This window comes from Arachis hypogaea, chromosome 8 (assembly GCF_003086295.3).
Source record: "Arachis hypogaea cultivar Tifrunner chromosome 8, arahy.Tifrunner.gnm2.J5K5, whole genome shotgun sequence".
Taxonomy (NCBI): domain Eukaryota; kingdom Viridiplantae; phylum Streptophyta; class Magnoliopsida; order Fabales; family Fabaceae; genus Arachis; species Arachis hypogaea.
The window spans coordinates 39,352,545-39,372,412 of NC_092043.1; the positions used below are offsets into that span (position 1 = coordinate 39,352,545).

The 19,868-nt window shown below is 31.7% G+C and overlaps 2 protein-coding genes across 3 annotated transcripts; both read left to right on the forward strand.

Annotated features, from left to right (window-relative positions):
• The first annotated feature begins 1,673 nt into the window (after positions 1-1,673).
• On the forward strand, positions 1,674-5,924 carry LOC112707394 (nuclear/nucleolar GTPase 2). The gene is made up of 11 exons (XM_025759111.3): positions 1,674-2,114; positions 2,223-2,356; positions 2,507-2,636; positions 2,840-3,000; positions 3,380-3,481; positions 3,591-3,695; positions 3,857-3,985; positions 4,182-4,322; positions 4,467-4,567; positions 4,655-4,712; positions 5,055-5,924. Exons 1-11 carry the CDS (start codon positions 1,877-1,879, stop codon positions 5,439-5,441), a joined length of 1,686 nt encoding a protein of 561 aa, XP_025614896.1. The 5' UTR covers positions 1,674-1,876; the 3' UTR covers positions 5,442-5,924.
• Positions 5,925-10,847: 4,923 nt separating this feature from the next.
• On the forward strand, positions 10,848-18,048 carry LOC112707395 (MLO-like protein 11). Of its 2 annotated transcripts, XM_025759112.3 has the most exons (16): positions 10,848-11,050; positions 11,226-12,169; positions 12,564-12,621; positions 12,736-12,971; positions 13,071-13,187; positions 13,384-13,444; positions 13,541-13,635; positions 14,125-14,199; positions 14,393-14,478; positions 14,811-14,860; positions 15,151-15,191; positions 15,291-15,461; positions 15,573-15,608; positions 15,903-15,970; positions 16,064-16,124; positions 17,038-18,048. In XM_025759112.3, exons 2-16 carry the CDS (start codon positions 12,044-12,046, stop codon positions 17,434-17,436), a joined length of 1,680 nt encoding a protein of 559 aa, XP_025614897.1. In that variant the 5' UTR covers positions 10,848-11,050; positions 11,226-12,043; the 3' UTR covers positions 17,437-18,048. The 2 variants fall into 2 exon arrangements, with proteins under 2 accessions (XP_025614897.1, XP_072057379.1); XM_072201278.1 differs by lacking the exon at positions 10,848-11,050 and having other exon boundaries at positions 11,073-12,169.
• Positions 18,049-19,868: the final 1,820 nt, after the last annotated feature.

The following is a 19,868-nucleotide window of genomic DNA, read 5'->3' on the forward strand; positions in this document are numbered from 1 at the left end:
CCTCACGAAGAGCTCGGATGGCGGCATTTCGACACCAGAAGACGTCGGATGCTACTTCAAAAGGAGTCCGGACCTCGTGTTCACGCCCAAATCCATCTATTTTAGGTAAACCACGGAACATATCCTTTCTGTCCTATTCTTAATATCTTGTCTTATCCTGTTTTTGAAACCAAATACAGCCAAACTGATGGAATAAGAGCATGAAGAAGAGAACTCAGATCCATGAGCAAGTGTGTGTCTTGCGCTTGAATTCACGGTAGAGAAAAGAGTGACTTTAGAGTCACTAAAAACTAAAAAGAGTAAAGTATTGGTTTTGTCCCCAACGTCTAGGGTAAGTCCTATTTATGTTCTTAACATTTAAATCGTCCTATTTGTATCCCTAATGTTTGTAAAAGTGATTCAATATTATCCTGCTGTCAATTACACATCATGTGCTTTAGTTAGAATTTTAAAAATCTCTTCTTGAAGTTAGAATACAAATGTTTGTCTCAGAATTGATGATCCACTTCGGATAATAACTCATTAAAAGTTGAAACTAATCACTGTAACATTTACATAATTCACTGTTTTAGGGACATAATTAAACCTGAATACAAATTTTGGGTACAATATTAAAATCGAACATATTCAAGTGAGACCTAATCGAGAATGAATACATCTAAGTGAGAATAATTGAAAAATACAATATGATCTATTAGTATAATTGACGGAAGGATAACATTGAATCACTTTTATAAACGTTAGGGATACAAATAAGACGATTTAAACGTTAGGGATACAAATAGGACTTACCCCAAACGTTGGGAACAAAAACAATATTTCACTCAAACTAAAAATATAAACAAAAATTATAAAATTACAAATCAAACGTACTCTTATTTTTTGATAATCACTACAATTGGATTTTTTTTTAATATTTTTAAATTGAACATTTTAATACCTAATAAATTTTTATTTATTAAAAGTCTTTTATCATTATTTTTATTGGATAAATTAATCTTCTACCGTTTCAAAGGAACTAACTTGTCTTATAGTAATATTTTTTGGACTTAATTGTCTTGTAATAAAATTTGTTAGAAATTTATTATTCGAATATACATATTAAAAATTTAATTGAAAACAACAAAAGACCAATCTATTCATTGAGAATAATTCTTTAAAAGTTATAGAAAATAAAAATTTTGTTGGAATCAAAACGCTTCAATAAAATTTCTTAGATTGTGTTTGAATTTAAACATAAAATAAAATAAGACATTGAGAATAAGATATAAAAAATAAGAATATAAAAATTAATATTTTATATTTTATTTATTGATAAACTAAACATAAAAAAATCAAGTCATAGAAATTTAATTTTTACTATTTTTTTATGCAAAAAATTAAAAGAAAATATAATAATAAAAAATTAATAGAAATAATAAAAAATAAAATAAATTAGTGTTAATATATATTTTTTTTTACAAAATATACTAATTTAATATCTCTTTTTAATCTGTGTATTGAATATTCATATTTCCACGATTAAACATTTCACCTAAATTAGATTAAAATTTTTGGTCTTGCTCAGTTGCTTGGCCCTCGTTGGATTTTATATATATATTGGTTTTTTATATATATTGTTTTCCTTTTTTTTGGTAAGGACATATATTGTTTTTTCTTTTTCTACATAATTCACCTTGGGCCGCATTTAAAATCCTGCATTTGGATTTAGGCCCAAAAGAATGTTAAACAAAGCAAAATTGTCCCCAATTCCCACCACCATTTTCCACAGTCAAAACCCTAACACTCAGCTGCATTTCGCGGCACAGTTCGCTTTCTGTTATTAACAGGTAACAACCAACGAACTCTCTCTACATCGGTCCGAAAGAGAGCATCAATGGCGAAGAAGAAGGAGAAGAAAGTGAACGTGTCCGGGAAGCCGAAACACTCCCTGGACGTGAACCGCAACAATGGCGCCGCCACCAAGGAAAACACCCGCTCCGCCTCCACCGTCCGCCGCCTCAAGATGTACAACACGAGGCCCGTCCGAGACCGCAAGGGCAAGATCCTCAGCCACGATCTGCAGTCCAAGGACCTGCCCGCTACTCGCATCCAGCCTGACCGCCGCTGGTTCGGTCAGTCCCCAACTTCCACAATTCATCGGCTACTCGAACCTATCTCTCGTCGAGGGTATTTTAGGGTTTTTAACATGTTTTCGTGTTTGTGAATTTTGTGATGTTCAGGTAACACTCGCGTGGTGAATCAGAAAGAGCTTGAGGTCTTCAGGGAAGAGCTGCAAAGCCGAATGTCAAGTAACTACAATGTTATTCTGAGGGAGAAGAAGCTTCCCTTGTCGCTCCTCAGCGATCACCAGAAGGTTTCTTCAGCTGCTTAATCGTTCAAAAATTACTTAAATTAGCGATTTTTCTTTTTGTTAAAACTTAAGTCATTTTCCAAGCTTTGGTAGATTTTTTTTTTTGATGAAAAATATTCATCGTTTATATTGGGATTTTACGTGTGAATGTAGCAAGCAAAGGTTCACCTTCTTGATAGAGAGCCTTTCGCGAATGCATTTGGGCCAAAGACTACGAGAAAGCGCCCAACCCTCTTGGCTGCTGATTACGAGTCCTTCGTTAAGAAAGCTGATGGTTCTCAAGGTATTGAGAGATGATAATTTTTCTTTGTAACTTGATTGTATTGGCTGCTTAATGGAGGATTTTTGTGCTGTTTTGTGCTTATAATTGAGTATTCTTTAGTGAAAGTGAAGAATATTGACTTTTTGTTTCCATTTTTGGAATGGTTGGTGTGTTTGATTGATCATTTTTTTTTATCCCCAATCAAATGCATATCTGTTTTACAGAGGCTTTTGAACAGAAGTTTGGTGCTAGTGGATCTTCAGATGCTAATGAAGAAGATGGATTTAGGGACTTAGTGCGGCATAATATGTTTGAAAAAGGTCAAAGTAAACGTATTTGGGGTGAACTCTACAAGGTCATTGATTCTTCTGATGTTGTTGTCCAGGTAGAGATTCAGTCTTTGCCTAGATTTCTCTGTAAAACATTTTGCATTATAGTATGTTTATGCCTGATACATTTTGATGTGACTTGCATGCATTTCTTTACTTGAAATAGTATGGGTTTGTATCATATGTTTGAAAGAATGTGTTTTATGAATTATGATGGGCATTTCTGCTGCAAATTTGCATGGACCTTCTGTATCAATGTAATATATTGAATTTTAGTAGGTTTTTAGTGTTTGTTTAAAGCTAAAGTCCGTGGTAGGTTGGATTTCTTTTGACTTCAAGATTCCTTGCTGTTGCATTCCTACTATGCTTTTCTTTGGTTTATGAAAGCATTCATGTAACCTAATTCTTTTGTTGAAAAAATTGTGTCCTATTCAGGTTCTAGATGCTAGGGATCCACAAGGCACAAGATGTTACCATTTAGAGAGGCATTTGAAGGAACATTGCAAGCACAAACATATGATTCTTTTATTGAACAAGGTTAGTTCCATATGTCTGTAACATTTTTCTATGAGTTGCATTGTTGCTGAATACAAATTGCTGTTATATGCAAAACAATACATTATCCAACATTTTTATTTATTTTCAGTGTGATCTACTTCCTGCTTGGGCTACAAAAGGATGGCTTAGAGTTTTGTCAAAAGAATATCCAACTCTAGCATTCCATGCAAGCATTAATAAGTCCTTTGGAAAGGTAATTCCACTATACGGAATCTTTATTTTGTTTGTTCTGTTTATCTGCTATATGAATAAGAAATAAATGAGGTTGCATTATATGCATTCCCCTACACTCCTTCAACTATTCTGCATTTGCAGTTTCTTTGTTGTTTGCTTATTGATTATCATTGTCTGTAGGGTTCACTTCTATCAGTTCTAAGACAATTCTCTCGATTGAAAAGTGACAAGCAAGCTATATCTGTTGGATTTGTTGGATATCCAAATGTTGGAAAATCTTCAGTGATCAATACATTGCGTACAAAAAATGTAATTGTTCTTTCTCCGTTACTGCATCTGAAATGCTTGTTCTTTTTTGTTAATTACGCAGTCATAAATAATGAGAGAATTGAATTTAGAATCGTTATTTCCCCATATTGATTCTCGGGGAACAAATTAGAGTTTGTGCTATGTGGAGTGAGCATTTTAGTATTTTCATTGACGTTGTTCTTTTGCTGTGTCAAAGGTCTGCAAGGTTGCTCCAATTCCAGGGGAAACAAAAGTCTGGCAGTATATAACACTTACAAAGAGGATCTTTTTGATTGATTGTCCAGGAGTTGTTTACCAAAACAAGGACTCTGAAACAGATGTTGTCCTTAAGGGCGTGGTATGGTTTTCATGATTTCTCTTCCTAGCACAACAATATTTCACTCCTGCTTGTTATGGTAGTAGAGCTTAATTGGCATTCAGTTTTGCATATTAGTTAGTGGATACGTTGGACAACCATTCTCATCATTTAATTTGTTTTCAGGTACGTGTTACAAACTTGCAAGATGCTGCAGACCATATAGGTGAGGTCTTGAAACGTGTGAAGAAGGAGCACCTGAAAAGAGCGTATAGAATAAATGAGTGGTATGGATCTATCTACTTAAGATCGGTTTGTGCTATTGTTGTTTATGCACATAACTCTTGGTTCTCAAAAATATCCCTTGTTATCAGGGTGGATGAAAATGACTTCCTACTTCAGCTTTGTAAATCAACGGGAAAACTTCTTAAGGTAACATCTTGAGTGGATCTAGATTCTTGATTTTATAGTAGAATGTTATTTTGTCATCAACTTGTTATGGAGGCCTGATGATCTGCCCTATTAATATATTCCATTCGTTTTCAATATGCTTAAGAGTTGAATATTCAAATATTTGAACCAAGCAACACTTGTTTCAACTCAAGGAGAATGTGTTTTGATTCAATGATTTCTCTCCCCTTCCATGATTACGTAGTGTTTAATGTTCCATTTGGGATTTTGGGTATCCCAGCAATTCCTGAAGCTGTTCGCCTTTGGAAGACAGTGATACATAGTACACTTAAACTGTTTCTAATGGCTGTTTCCACTTTCCAGGGTGGGGAGCCTGACCTGATGACCGCAGCAAAGATGATTCTTCATGATTGGCAGAGGGGAAAGATACCATTTTTTGTTCCTCCTCCACGACTAGATGACTTACCTGAGGAAACCAATGTCAATGGTGTAGACATAGATGAAGCAGTTGATGCCAACCAGGCATCTGCAGCTATGAAAGCTATTGCAAATGTTCTATCATCCCAACAACAAAGAAATGTGCCTGTTCAAAAGGACTTATACAATGAGACTGAGTTGCAAGGAGAAACAGCCGACCAACTTCAAAATATGGAGGATAATTCAGACGAAGAGAACTCAACGTCTGACAGTGACACATCTGAGCAGGATCCAGCTACTGATGCCCCACCTGAGAAGCTTCCTTCTACATAGCAGGTTCCCTTCAAACGAGCCAAAGTTCCAGTTGCAGTCGTAGCCTTTGTGGAATTATGTATCAAATCACAAGTTGCTTGAAAATCTGGAAAGAGCATGCCCCTTTCCCTTCATTTTGATTCTGTTTCCTTGCATAGGCTGGTACTTATGTTGGGAGTTGGGACATCATCTTCTGCGTCACATATACACATGTCAAATGCATCAGTTTTGTTCTCAGCTGTTCTGTTTGGTCATGTAAATCAAAGCTCGAGTGAAAGTCAACGATGATTTTGGTTCATATATCATAGTGAATATTCTATTATATAGAAAATAGGAAATTGCTGGATTTTGTTTCCTTGAGCAGGAGTTTTAGTGGTATAGTTTTGTAATTTGTATGGAAATTTTGTTTAATCTTGTTGCACATTTACTATCCTAATTGTGATTTGTGAACTAGGGAACATTTATTTATTTTTATTCAATTTAATATTATCATATTGCCATCCACGGGGACAAGTTTCAATTGATTTGCAATCATATCGACTTTTAAATGTTGAAACCATGTGAAGTGAATTTCTCACAGCAGTCACATATTCTTGGAATTCTATTCTAGAATATAAGCTTTGGCGATTGATTTTCCTTGCCCCATGTTCTTGATTCATTCACCAAATCCAATTATGTTGTCATATGACTCCTATTATGAAAAATCCTTGAGCCACAAAAGTTGATGTCTTTGTCCCAAATAAATAGTGTGTCCCTGCATGCTAAGTGATGCACTCAAGGGTGGTGGATAAATTGCACGTTCCTTGTTTGAGCCAAAAGCTGGCTTGATGTAAAATTTCGTCTAACATTGAATGTCTACTAATAATAATTCAGTAGATATACTGATATAGATTACTAGGAAGACAATGCAGCTGCGGCTAAGCTAAGACTTTAAAAAGATTTGTGCAATAAGCCAATAATTGAGAAAATCAGTTGGAAAAAGTAGGCCAAAGCTACGGAAACAGCCTGGAGCTGACCATAGTCATAGTAGGACAGTGTATAGGATTTATTTGGTTTGCAATTTTATTGTTGATCTTTTTTGTTTCTAAAATTTATAAAAAAAAAGCTAAGGAAAAATTAAAAAAGATAAAAAAATAAAAAATAAACGCAAAACACAGATTATTTAGGATCTATTGTTTGATTAATCTCAAACCATTAATAAGTGCATCTTGGAAGCAGTAGATTCTACATTGGATGTTGATCCTCAAAATAAAGGAATTCTCTTAGAAGTATCACATGCTAGCTATCATTTTTTTTAATTATTTTATTGGTCTCTATAATTTTATCAAATTTTTAGAGAGAATACTGCGAAAGCTTATAAATGATTTTTCTTTTTTGCAAGTGTATTCCAAACTCAGATGAGAATAAATATTGCAAACGAATAGGCATATATTCCCCAATCATGAAAATAAGTTTTTTCTAAATTTTAAGACGTTGTCTTAGGGAATAAGATTTTATATACTTGAAACAAAAAAATTGTAAAATACTAATTAATATGGATAAATTATATTATAAATAGTAAAAATTCATATGCAGTTGTTTTTAATCTTTATATAAAGTTGATAATAAAAATAATTAGATAATTTAATAAATTTGACTAAATTATTATTTAATGATTATCAACTATTAATTTTATACAAAAAGAACTGTATGTGAATTTCTCCTTTATAAAATTACTCTTAAGACCTCCCTTATAAAATTACTCTTAAGACCAAACTATTAGAAAGAAAAAAAGCTTTGTTGAACATTGGTACTGTGGGCTGATTCAAAGCTACCATCACCAAATTGCGACAAATTTTAATGTGTTGGATTTGCTATGCAATTAGTCACCAGTTGTGTTGGATCAGTGGCTTTTCTATTCAAGCGACATCTCAAATGACATGGACATCTAACCAAAAAATTCCAAAATAAAATAAAGAAAAAACAAACTATTCTTTTTCTTTTGCGTTAAAAAAAAAACTACTTTATGTTGTTGCTACATACTTTAAGAAGAAAAAAAGAATGATTCACTTCTTTCTTATTTTAATTTTGTGTTCCCCCTCCTCTTTTTAGACTTTTTACTTTTTAGCCTTGCTATAAAGTCATAACTCATAATTTGATCTTTACCTAAAAGATTTTGTGTATAATGTGTTTTTGCCTTTTATATTGGTATTAAAATTTGCAATGATTATTTACTAAAAAAGAACAAAAAAAAAAAAAAAATCACGAACGTTAACTTTTGTCAATCAGCGTTCGGAATAAAGCTCCATTTTGCTAAACTTGACTTTAATCTTTTTTTTTTTTGATAATACTAATCTTGTTTATTCTAGTACCTCAACTTCGTACACATAAAATAATATGATTCTAGCTCTATGTGATAAAATAATGGTGTACACCAGAATTATATAAATAAACAAATCATTCAATAATGGTGTTACCATCAGAATTATACAAATAAACAAATCATGAGAATGAAGTTAGTCTTATATTTTAAGTTTAATTATTATTCAATCAGTTTTTATAATTTTATTAAATTTTAATTAAATTTTTATATTATTTTTTTAATTGAGTCTTTATATTATATTAGATTTTGTAATTAAATCCTCATTATAACAAAAATATTAGAATTAATAGAATATTCTGTTAAATGTTAAACATATTCATTTTGTTTAATAAAATATTCTGTTAATTCTAATATTTTTATCACAACAAACACTTAATTACAAAATTTATTATAATATAAAGACTCAATAAAAAAATATAAATATCTATTAAAAATTCAATAAAATTATAAAAATCAACAAAATAATTAAATCTATATTTTATCTATTAAAATAATAAAGAAATTGAACTTTGTTAAATCCAATCTCACAATGGTTTTAAGTGAATTTCAATTAGAAATCTGGGTTTAGATACCAGTATTAAAATTCATGTTATCATAAACAACACCATCCGTATAAAATTAATCCTTTTGTATAAAAATAATAAAATAAAAGACACGTTCTGTGAGAAAAAATAAAGTTTAATTATTCCATTCGTTTTATAATTTTATTAAATTTATAATTAAATTTTTATATTTTTTAATTAAATTTTTATATTATTTTTAATTTTATAATTAAATTATTTTTAGACTAAAAAATATAAAAATAATTGAATATTTTTTATAAATTAAAAATATTTATAATTAAAAATTTAATAAAATTATTGATCATATATTTTTTTAAAAAAAATTAATTATACAAATAAAATAATTTAAAAATTTAATTAAAAAATATATAAAAATTTAATTAAAATTTTGATAAAATTATAAAGGTTAGAAAAATAATTAAACTAAAAAATAATCATACTCTAACTTTATCATTTCACATGATACATGATAGCGATATATGTGACACCGACATATTTGAATGTTTATATGATGGAAACGTTGGAATCAAAATCGACTAGTAATAGTAAGAGCCTTATCATCACCGAATTGACATTATTTTCTTTTGCTTTCTTTTTTTTTATGATTTTGAATTTGATATCTTTGACCAATTGGGATCATCTGGGTAGTTTATTTCATGTGTGATTCATGAAAAAGATCAAACTTATGAGGCATTTATTTACTATACTTTTGTAATATTTATATTATATATATTAAAAGGGTACTATAGTCTATATAGATTCGTTGATAGTGGTGGCAACAAGGACAAGTTGGATTATACAAAAGAAAGAAAGATAACGAGGAAACACGTGCATGCTCCATGAAGATTCAGTTTATGTATATTTTGAGGATACCTTATATTATATAGTTATATCTCATATTATATTATATCCTTGTAGACATGAAAATGTTGTAGTCTTATATTTTATTCATTACATAATTTAATACGTACGTTATTCTATTAAAAAAACTACAATGGAAGAAGTACCAAAATAGTGCTAGCTTTAATTATGACTACATCATATGCATGTTTCATGTCATATTTTGGTTTGTGTAAACTCTAAATTTTCTGTATTATATAAAGATAAAAATATAGAAATAATCAAATACAGAAGAAGTTATTCATCTTGATTAAAACATAAAAAATAGCATACAAACGAAAATTTCATATTGTGAAATATATATAAATTTTGGATATTTTCTTAGTTTTTTAAAAATTTTCTAAAGTGAAAAGACTAATAAAATTAAATAAGAGATTAATTATCATTAACATGAAAGTTTTATTATTTTATTGTGATTAAATATGTATTTTTTTTATCATTAAACAATTTTATATGTTGTCAATTAATATTTTATAATAAAATAATAAAAAATACATATTTTTTTTTATTCGTCCGTATAAGCAAGTATCGGGGGTTTGAAATCTATTAGTCAGCAGCAAGCCCTTAAATGGAGCTCAGATCTACGACAATCAAACTTTGATCTGCTGGGTTGGTTGGGGAATACCATGACAACCAAAAAAATATATATAATTTTTGACATGTTCAATTAAACACTAACCAAATATATTTATGAAATTTTATCACTTTAGTCTATTTTTTCAATTATATAAATTCTAATTTCAATATAATCTAATGACTAAATTGATAAATTTTCTTAAACATATTTGTTTAACGTCTAATTGGACATACTAAGTATCATATATGACGTTAGTTAATATTCTATATCATCTTGATAGAAAGGAGCCAGTGATAAAATGACAAAAATGATTAATTAAAAGTTGACTAATCTTTTAAAGATTAATTTGACTATTAATTCAAATTAAATTCTTACGTAGGATTTAAAAAAGATAGAAACTCACATCCAGTTATTTTTATGTGAAATTAATAATTAAAAATTATTAAATAATAATATAATTAGAATTATCAAATTATTTAATAATTTTTAAATGTTAACTTTACGTAAAAATAACTGCCTGTATGGCTTTTTACTTTTTAAAAAAACTTCTTCCAATGTAAACAATTTAACAAAAAAAAATTGTAGTAATTGATTTAGTAATTTTGAAGTGACACGAAAATAACTTGATCCAAAGAAAAAATCTCTTTCTTTTATTTTTATTTATGGTTCTAAGAATCATACCGATTTGATCGGTTCAATCATATTAATTGAAAATCAATTATCAGATAAGTTCAATTCAAATAAAAATTTAGTGGATAACAAATCTTCAAAGAATAAAAAAACTGGCAAAAAAATATTAACCCATGAAACCAGCTCAGTTTTTTGTTAACAGTTTTACTTGAATATAATATAAGAAAATTTTTAAGTGTATCAATATATCGGTATTTTAAAAATTTTTAATCGTTATATAATATGTATAATTAAAATCAACAATAAAAAATTACTGTATATCGATATATTTGAAAACTTCCCGAAAATGTAATGATGTGGATTGTATTTTGCATTGCATGTTAGGTACATTACATAGTTTGCAATTGAGTTGGCAGGGAGAGAGACAACTGTGGCCCAGTGAAGAAGCAGAGAGAAAGGAAGATTCATGTTACTGACATTGCATTCCGCATTGCCATTGCAGCTGTAATACACGCGCTTTGCCTTCCCCCTTTCATTTTGGAATCTTAAATGTTGTTTTTTCCGTTGAACTCATTCATTGTACTTTAGTTGTTATTAGGTAAGTTGTTTGGTTTTGCTACATTTTCATAGCTCTACTCTCTCTCTCTCTCTCTCTCTCTCTTTCAGCCTTTGAATTGTGACTGTCACTCATAGAAGAGAGAGAGAAAGAGAGGGAGATCTGTGAAGTTTTCATTGTTTTCTTTAGCTGATTTTCTCTTGTAATGGTGAGACAGGTTCCATTGTGTGAGTTTCCTAGGTTCCTGACAGTGTTTTAAGGTGGTGGGGTGTTTGATGTTGGAATAAAGCTGTGACCTTTTCACTATGATTTGAGGATGTTCCCTGACTCCTCTTGCCACTGTTGCTGAACCATGACAAAAAGGGTATCATCTTTTTTCTGAGATACAGAAATAGTATTCCATGTGTTTGATGAAATGTGAGCTTGATTTGGAAATTGGGTTTGCTCTAATAGTCTTAAAGGAGCTTCCTTGAAGAAAGAAGAAGAAGAAAAGAATCTCCCTTTTGTTGTTTTTCTTCTTTTGAAGTGATTGGATTGGTGGAAAACTAAAACAGGCCAAAAGGGTTTCCTTATTTCACCTTGTGTGTGGGGTTCTAAATTTGTTTTTTTAGACTTTTGAATTTATTTGGAGTGAAGAACCACTAAAGTTCCTTTGGGGGTGCTTTGCCTTGATTCTCTTTGTTGGCCATTGCCCTTGGTCAAACGTGGTAGACTGGTAGTTAAGGGTATCTTATATAATCTGTGTTGGAGACATTAAAAATAACAGGATCTTCCTTCTTTGTTATATCTAAATTAGGGATCAAGCTAACTAGCTGCTGATCAAAGACAGAACCAATTAGGATTTCTATTTGTGGGATTCAGTATTATCCCACTTAAGTTATAGTTTGATTAAGCACTGAATGTTTGTACAATTTGCATAGTTGATCTTCAATGAGACCTTTAAATTTAAGTCAGTAAAGTCTGAATAGGTTGGCCTGAGGTTTTTTAAGGCATAGTCATATTTGAGGTTTGGTCTGTAAATTTGGTTACTTCGATATGTCGGATAGTGTGCAAGAAGCGCGGTCGCTTGCCTTGACTCCTACATGGTCTGTTGCCACTGTGTTGACCATCTTTGTTGCTGTCTCTTTGCTTGTGGAGCGCTCCATTCACAGATTAAGTAACGTAAGTTTTCTTCTTAGAAGTTTTATTCGGTTTAGGATTGGTTTTGATGTTAACCTAAACTCGGGAGTTTAGACCAACTTGAATTGTGTAATCAACAAGCAAACTTGAAAGAGTTTGCTTGTAAAGTTGTAAACTTGATCAGGTACCTAAACTTACAAGTTTACGAGTTAACTTGAGAGTTTGATAACCTTGTTCTTTAGTTTAACAAAGATTTGCATAGCGAAATTGGAAGCCTGTTCAAGGCATTAAGCAAACGCAAGCTGTGGAGTAACAATGGAGGAGCTATTGTAGGACTTGTTTTATGAATTGGAATGAATAAGCCAAATTTTGTGTTCAGTTTTGACATGAGTTCTGATGTCTGTTTTTTTGTTCCTCTGGGCCTCTGGGGCTGCAGTGGCTGCGGAAAACTAATCGAAAACCATTGCTTGCTGCTTTGGAGAAGATGAAAGAAGGTACAATGCACTGAATTTTTCTTCACTGTGTTAATATTTTTGTTACATGTCTCTTTTTCACTATTCAACTCGCTTTTTTCTTTCCTTTTGTGTTTTGTATTTTGCTATCTTCAGAGTTGATGTTGCTTGGATTCATATCACTCCTACTAACAGCTACCTCAAGAATTATAGCCAATATTTGCCTTCCATCAAAGTTCTACAACAGTGCTTTTGCTCCATGCACAAGATCTGAGATCGATGAAGAAATGGAAGATAATGGCTCTGAAGGACGTAAATTATTGATGGCTTTTGCTTATCCAAGCTTAACTCGGAGGATGCTGAAGGGCATGAATAGAAGCTCCTGCAAAGAGGCATGAACAGCAGACCCCAATGTTTAACTTTGGCTATTATGATTATTCATTAATTATTGCTCCAACGTGTGTCAAATTTTCATTTGTTATGTTTCTCAGGGTTATGAACCATTCGTGTCATATGAAGGTCTAGAGCAATTGCACCGGTTTATTTTTGTCATGGCAATAACACATATATCTTACAGTTGCCTGACGATGTTGTTAGCAATTGTGAAGGTGAGAAATGTTTCAACATTAATTTGAATTTAAATGGCATTGAACTGAAATTTGATATTACAGAACACTATCACTTAGATGTTTACTTATTTATTTTGGTAACTATGTATTAATGTATGCAGCAAAACATCTAAGTGTTATAACTTTAGATTTCTGATTGGCATGAGAAATTAATAACACCAATAGTTTAAAGCAGATTCATAGTTGGAGAGTGTGGGAGGATGAGGCTCATATGGATCAGCATGGATCTTTGGCAGGTAAGCACAAAACTTCTTAATATGCATTTGTTGTTTGTAAGTGATTTTCTGTGTGTTCTGTCGAGAGTATATTGACTATTTCATGTATTGCTGTAGTAATCACAAGAGAGTTGACAATGCGAAGACAATCATCCTTTGTCAAGGTTCATACATCAAATCCAATGGCCAGAAATAGTTTCCTCGTTTGGGTGGTAATTACATAACTCTATTTTGTTTCCCCATTAACATTTGATTTCATTTAATGTATTTTGTCGAATGTCTACCTTTAAGTTCTTGAATTCGTGTGATGAAAAATGGCATGTCTGAAAATACTTTAAATAAAAATATTCTGAAACAGAAAGAGTTTGATAATCAGATGGTTAGCTGGGCCATAATTTGATCAATTTGCTTTGCTTAATATATTTTGCAGTTGCTATGGCAAATGAAGTAGTAAAATATTGATAATTCACGTTACCTAATTGCATCATTTCTCATCACTTTCAGCAAATTGTAACATCAAAGTCTCTCTGGTTGAATCTTTGATATTTTACCTTATACTCCCAACTGCTACATTCATACGTTATTTCGTCAATCTACTTATGTCAATTGCATATAGTTGTATATTGACTTGATAAACTGAGGTTTCATTTTGACAACTTATTTGGTACTACTAACTAATTCTAAGTTTAATCAAATTGTAGACATGTTTTTTCCGACAATTCGGCCGTTCGGTGGTTCGTGCTGACTACCTTACACTTCGCAAAGGATTTATCTTGGTATGTATGCAATAGATTATCTTGGTCTATGGTTTTGATTTAAAGCAACCTGAGTTTTATTTTACTGTGTAAATTAAATTCTTACTTTATCTCTGTTATGCAGTGCTTGGGTCTCTGAATTTTCTAGTATTCATGCATCGCTAATTTCTTTTTTGTACTCCTTTACTCAGTCTCTTTTCCTTATTTATGGCAGAATCACAACCTCACACTAAAATATGATTTTCACAGCTATATGGTTCGATCTATGGAAGAGGAATTCCAAAGGATAGTTGGTGTGAGGTTAGTAATGGTTGAGCATTTTTTGTTGTCATTATTGAGAAAGTCAATAGTACATGATCTGTTGTGACCTTTACATACTGTGTATGATTTTATTTCAATGTTACAGTTAGCTAAGAAATTTCTGGAAAAGAGTCTTCAGTTTTGCATTTTTAAGCAGTAGTTCAACTTTTCTATTCTGATTCATTGCAATAATCAATGTAAAGAGAAAAGAATGTACATTATTCGTATTAAGCATGTGTGGCATTAAGTTATGGTTATTTGTTTTTCTTTTCCACAAATTTATTTTCATGAAGTTGAGAGCTAACAGTGTCTGTTTGTAAAATCTCTTGCAGTGGCTTACTCTGGGGATTTGTTGTTGCTTTCATGCTTTTCAACATTAAAGGTAGTGTGTCTTATTTTTTTCTTTTTTTTCATAATCTTAATTTTCAAATAATATACACATTCCCTCCATTACTAAAATTGATTTGTATCTTTCTTTTGGCCAAAGCTTTCACTTTATTTCCATTTCTCTGTGAGATTACCTCAAACATAATTGTGGTCAGTTATTGAAGTAGTCAACCCAACTAAGAAGAATAACTTGCTGCTATTATATTGTGGTTTCACTATGTCTTTGTGTTGTCTTAGAATCTTCCAATTGCTAATTCGTTTATCCTTTTTCTCGGTTTACCGCAGGATCAAATCTCTATTTCTGGATAGCTATCATTCCTGTCTCGGCAAGTTATCTTTGTTATTTTCTTTCTTTGTTTTAAGTTATTTTACTTTGTTGAACACTTTCTGATTACCGTGTCTTTTTATTTCGTGTTTATGAACAGCTTGTTCTTTTGGTGGGAACAAAGCTCCAGCATGTTATTGCAACGTTGGCATTGGAGAATGCCGGAATAACTGGTTACTTCTCGGGATCAAAGTTGAGGCCTCGCGACGAACTTTTCTGGTTCAATAAGCCTGAACTATTGCTATCCTTGATCCACTTCATTCTCTTCCAAGTAAGCAACAATAGTTTATCTGCTACTTTTGTGTTATTTCTAAATGAAATTTGTTTGTTTTTTCCCTCCCAACTCTAGATGCGTGTTCATTTCCTGGTTTTGTTTTCGCAGAATGCGTTTGAATTGGCTTCATTCTTTTGGTTCTGGGTACTTCTCTACTTCCTTATCCATCTTAAGTCATAATTATTTCCTTCAACAAATAAGACAATAACTAGCTATATATTTTCGATAAGCAAATGTTATAGCCTTATTCAAATTTTCGATGATAGACACGTTGATTTTAGTATTGCTTAAAAGCTTCTTTTTGGCAAGTTATTGCCACCTTTTTTCAGGGTTATCAGAATGAATTACTTTAGATATGATGAATCACTCCATAGAATAAGATACTGAAGAATGGCATGAAGTTCTGTATGTACTAAAATGTCCTTTTTGTTATTGCAGTGGCAGTTTGGTTATAATTCCTGCTTTATCAGGAATCACATGCTTGTGTACTTAAGGCTAATCTTAGGGTATGCTGAAACCATGAGATCCTTAATTCCATTTATTTAAGATGTTAAAAAAGCCATGTGCCATTTTATACCTTTTCTGTATAAACTTTGTAGGTTTGCAGGACAGTTTCTCTGCAGTTACAGTACCTTGCCACTCTATGCGCTCGTTACACAGGTAATCCACGACCTAAATCGGTCGATTTCTGTTGTATGTTTTCTGCTTTCAGGATTTTGTTGGTGGAAAATAGTGGAAAACAAGAAAATTTGTTTTCCAAATTTTTTAACCTCCATTATTTACTTCACAAAATTCAAAAAACAAGATAACATAAGTCATGCTGACCCTATAGATCTGTTTAATTCAAGAAGATATTTTCTACTTTCATTCTTCAATATTCATTGGCAAAATATCAGATTGTTTTCATTCAAATTAGTTTTTGTGCATCGACATCATAGAAAGTTCCACATTATACTAAGTTGGCATTTTTATCCAATTTTGTTAGTGGGCATGTAAACAGTGAGTGAGAAATTAGTTCCTGATCAAACCAAACAAAATCATTATGATATATCCGACTATATGACATGTTTTCAGTTGTGTGTGTCTCAAAAAGTCAATGATGGCACACCTAATTCCAAGGCTTCATTATGAACCATGTGTATGTGATGCTTTTAAGGCATGGAGTTGGTTTAGTGAATCATTCAAGTTCAATTTCGATGTACTAAGTTAAAAGAATTTTATACTATTGTCCAATAAACTTTTTCTTTTGGATCACAATTCGCGTTAGTCGTAACGAGTGTAAAAGGAATTACTTTTACACTATGGTGAATGGTGTTTTTCAATGAAGAGTGAAGATTGTTCTTTTTACAATAGGAAAAAAAAAATATTTAAAAAATAAAGACATCATATGCAATGCACACTCCTTTAAAAAAATTTTGTTACAATATTCACTCTTCGCCAAATTTCATTATTCACCATAGAAATCCCCTTAAATATGTGTAACATTTTAAACTGCATAAAGTTAAATTTGAATCACTGGATTCTTGCCACTTTTATTTCTCATGCAATAAGATCTTTCTATGTTTATTTTCAGATGGGAACAAACTATAAGGCTGCATTGATTCCACAGAGGATAAGGGAGACAATCCATGGATGGGGCAAGGCAGCTAGGAGAAAGAGAAGGCATGGTATGTTTGCCGATGATTCCACCATTCACACGGACACGAGCACTGTACTATCTCTCGAAGAAGACGATAGAATGGTCGATATCCCTGAAACTGGTACTGACCATGTCACTGGAACTGAAGTAGAATTACAACCCGTAGCAGCTGCTACGGCTACTCCTTCGCCGCCAGCTGCAAATGAAGCCTCAAGTAGGGCTGCTACACCACTCCTTCGACCATCGGCTTCAATATCTTCGTCGGGACCATTCAGTTTGAGAGCAGAATCTATTCCAAGATGTTCTTCTATGCCAATGCCAAGTGGAAGGTAATGAGCAATGAATGAAAGGAAAAAATAGCAGCAGCAAAGAATAGTAAACGGGTACATTAATAACAATGGCTTCGTTGTATAATTCAGAAGCTAAATTATAAGGTGATTACTTTTGGTTACAAAAAAGATGCAATTTAGAGGGTTAGGTATCAGGTCTCTTTATCTCAGTGTTTGGTTTTGCTAATCATTGTGCTAAGGGCATAGGCTAAAGAATCTAGAGTATAATACTTTTGAAGGAAAAATAAATTTCCTAGAAGTTTCAAATGTGTTAATTGCCTTAGAAATTTTAAGAAAACTTACCCTTTATTTTTTAGTCTGCCCTTAGAGCAATTCTTTCCAAAACCTTTTACCATTTACTAATTTTGTGTGAGACAAATGTAGAATGGGGAAAGATTTGTGCTGTTGATGATGCCATGTTGCGACTTTGTGGAGTATATGGACCAAGTATATTTGTATATTTAACCCTTTTTATTATGTTTTGAAAGAATGTATATTAAGCTTTAATAGAACTACAAAATGGGAGTAAGCAATCTTGAGATTAGTGTTTGTAACTTAGTTTTTGTAACTTGGGAGTAAGCAATCTTGTATGTTAGTGTTTGGTTCAGTGGCAAAATATGGTGCTTAATATGGCTATTTGTTACACTTCTAAAAATTTATTTGTCCAAGTGAAAATAATGGATCTGACAAACGTATGGCGTTTGGTTTTGAAAACAAGACAAGAACAATATACAAAAGATAGAGACAAAAAATTTAGTATTTTTGTATTTTGTTTAATGATAAACTAGATCAAATTATGAAAGTCTAATTTATTCTCATTTTTTTATTAAAAAAATTTGAAAAGAAAATATAATAATAAAAATATTTTTTGACAGATAGAAATAGACTATCATCAGAGTAAACAGGCAGCTGTCGATTGACTTTTTTCTTTTTCAGATTGTAATTAGTTATGCTTTTGATGATGAAATTCAGAACATGGGCTTTCCAGATGCCCTCCTTTATTTTGTCCATCTTGAAAATTGGTACTAGGTGCACAGGAGAGATTTTGTTTATTGTGGTTGGCAGTATATAGAAGATGAAAATCCTCTTGAACATGAGGTGATCCTGTTCATTTCCAAACACCAATACTCATCATTTCATCCGTCAGACTTTTTTGAATCTTTCCCTGGAATCTTCTAAAACCTGTTTGTTCTCTTCAGAAAGCTCTTTATAACTGACTTTCTCAAGAAATAGATCTCCTACAAAAAAGAAAACAACTTAAACTGAAAATCACCTGAAATACACCAAAACATCACTCATATACACCCCAATACCACTCATATACACCCCAACATCACTCATATACACCCAAACATCACTCATATACACCTATATTTGTTTCTTGATTATATGATAGCAGAATAATATATTACAAAGAATGGAAGTATAGAGGTTTTCTGTAATGAGTTACCTGATGCGTTGAGGCGAAGCGCAGCCCCTATTGTGCTGGGTTTAACTCTAAACGAACCGTAGCTAGTTTCGAGTGTGTTTTTCCCCAATTTAAAGGAGTTAGCCAACTCCTTTAATAGTTTGTGATGCATCCTCATTGGCGGGATGTGCATCAGTCTACCGAAACCTAAATCCCGAACAATTACTCTCTTTTCCTTGCTCATATGTTCAAATTTTTTACTCAACAAATGGGCTGCACATTTTAAGTCTTTGGTTTGCTGTAAACAAAACAAAATTAAAGTCATTAGATTTAGATATATTTGTATTAGAAAAAATTGACTTGCTCTAAGACATATATTTGTGCTTACATTGTATTTTTTCACCTTGGTTTTTGCTTGTCATTTTTACTGCAATAAAAAAGAGATGCTGTCAATAGATAATAAATATACCAAAAAATCAGAGACATACACCCATAGATTAGTTAGATACACCCCATAGTGCAATGAAAATGAGATATTGCCAATCGATAAAAAATACACCAAAAAATCAGAAACATACACCCATAGATTAGTCAGATACGCTCTAATATCAGCCACATACACCCAAACCCAGTCTCATATCCATTTTTTTTTTAATTAAACGAAATTAAATCAGTTCAAGATCATATTCAATTCATCCAAACATCCATAAAATGACACTACAAGGTCAACCACAATTAGAATAGTAACTATTAGACTTCAAAACTCCTAATATATATATATCACTCCCATACACTTCTACATTTTTTGGATTATATGACATTATATGAGTTCAGAAATATATTTAAGTTCAAAAACCACTAGAAGTAACAGTCGCATGCCAAGTCCGAGATATACACCCAACAATCGGCCATATACACAAAAAAATTTGCTATATACACCCAAAAATCAGTTAGAAGAGGAAGAGTCTTTCATGTAAATATGCACAAACCTACTTAAAAAACATGTAAACATGCATAAAATATGTACC

What these genes read in the sequence shown, in the direction of transcription:
- LOC112707394 (XM_025759111.3), top strand. Translation starts at nt 1,877, where the DNA reads ATGGCGAAGAAGAAGGAGAAGAAAGTGAACGTGTCCGGGAAGCCGAAA. An exon ending in CTTCTGATGTTGTTGTCCAG is followed by an intron (nt 3,001 to 3,379) that starts GTAGAGATTCAG and finishes TGTCCTATTCAG; the next exon opens with GTTCTAGATGCTAGGGATCC. An exon ending in TTAATAAGTCCTTTGGAAAG is followed by an intron (nt 3,696 to 3,856) that starts GTAATTCCACTA and finishes CATTGTCTGTAG; the next exon opens with GGTTCACTTCTATCAGTTCT.
- LOC112707395 (XM_025759112.3), top strand. Translation starts at nt 12,044, where the DNA reads ATGTCGGATAGTGTGCAAGAAGCGCGGTCGCTTGCCTTGACTCCTACA. An exon ending in ATAGTTTCCTCGTTTGGGTG is followed by an intron (nt 13,636 to 14,124) that starts GTAATTACATAA and finishes ATCAAATTGTAG; the next exon opens with ACATGTTTTTTCCGACAATT. An exon ending in TCTATGCGCTCGTTACACAG is followed by an intron (nt 16,125 to 17,037) that starts GTAATCCACGAC and finishes GTTTATTTTCAG; the next exon opens with ATGGGAACAAACTATAAGGC.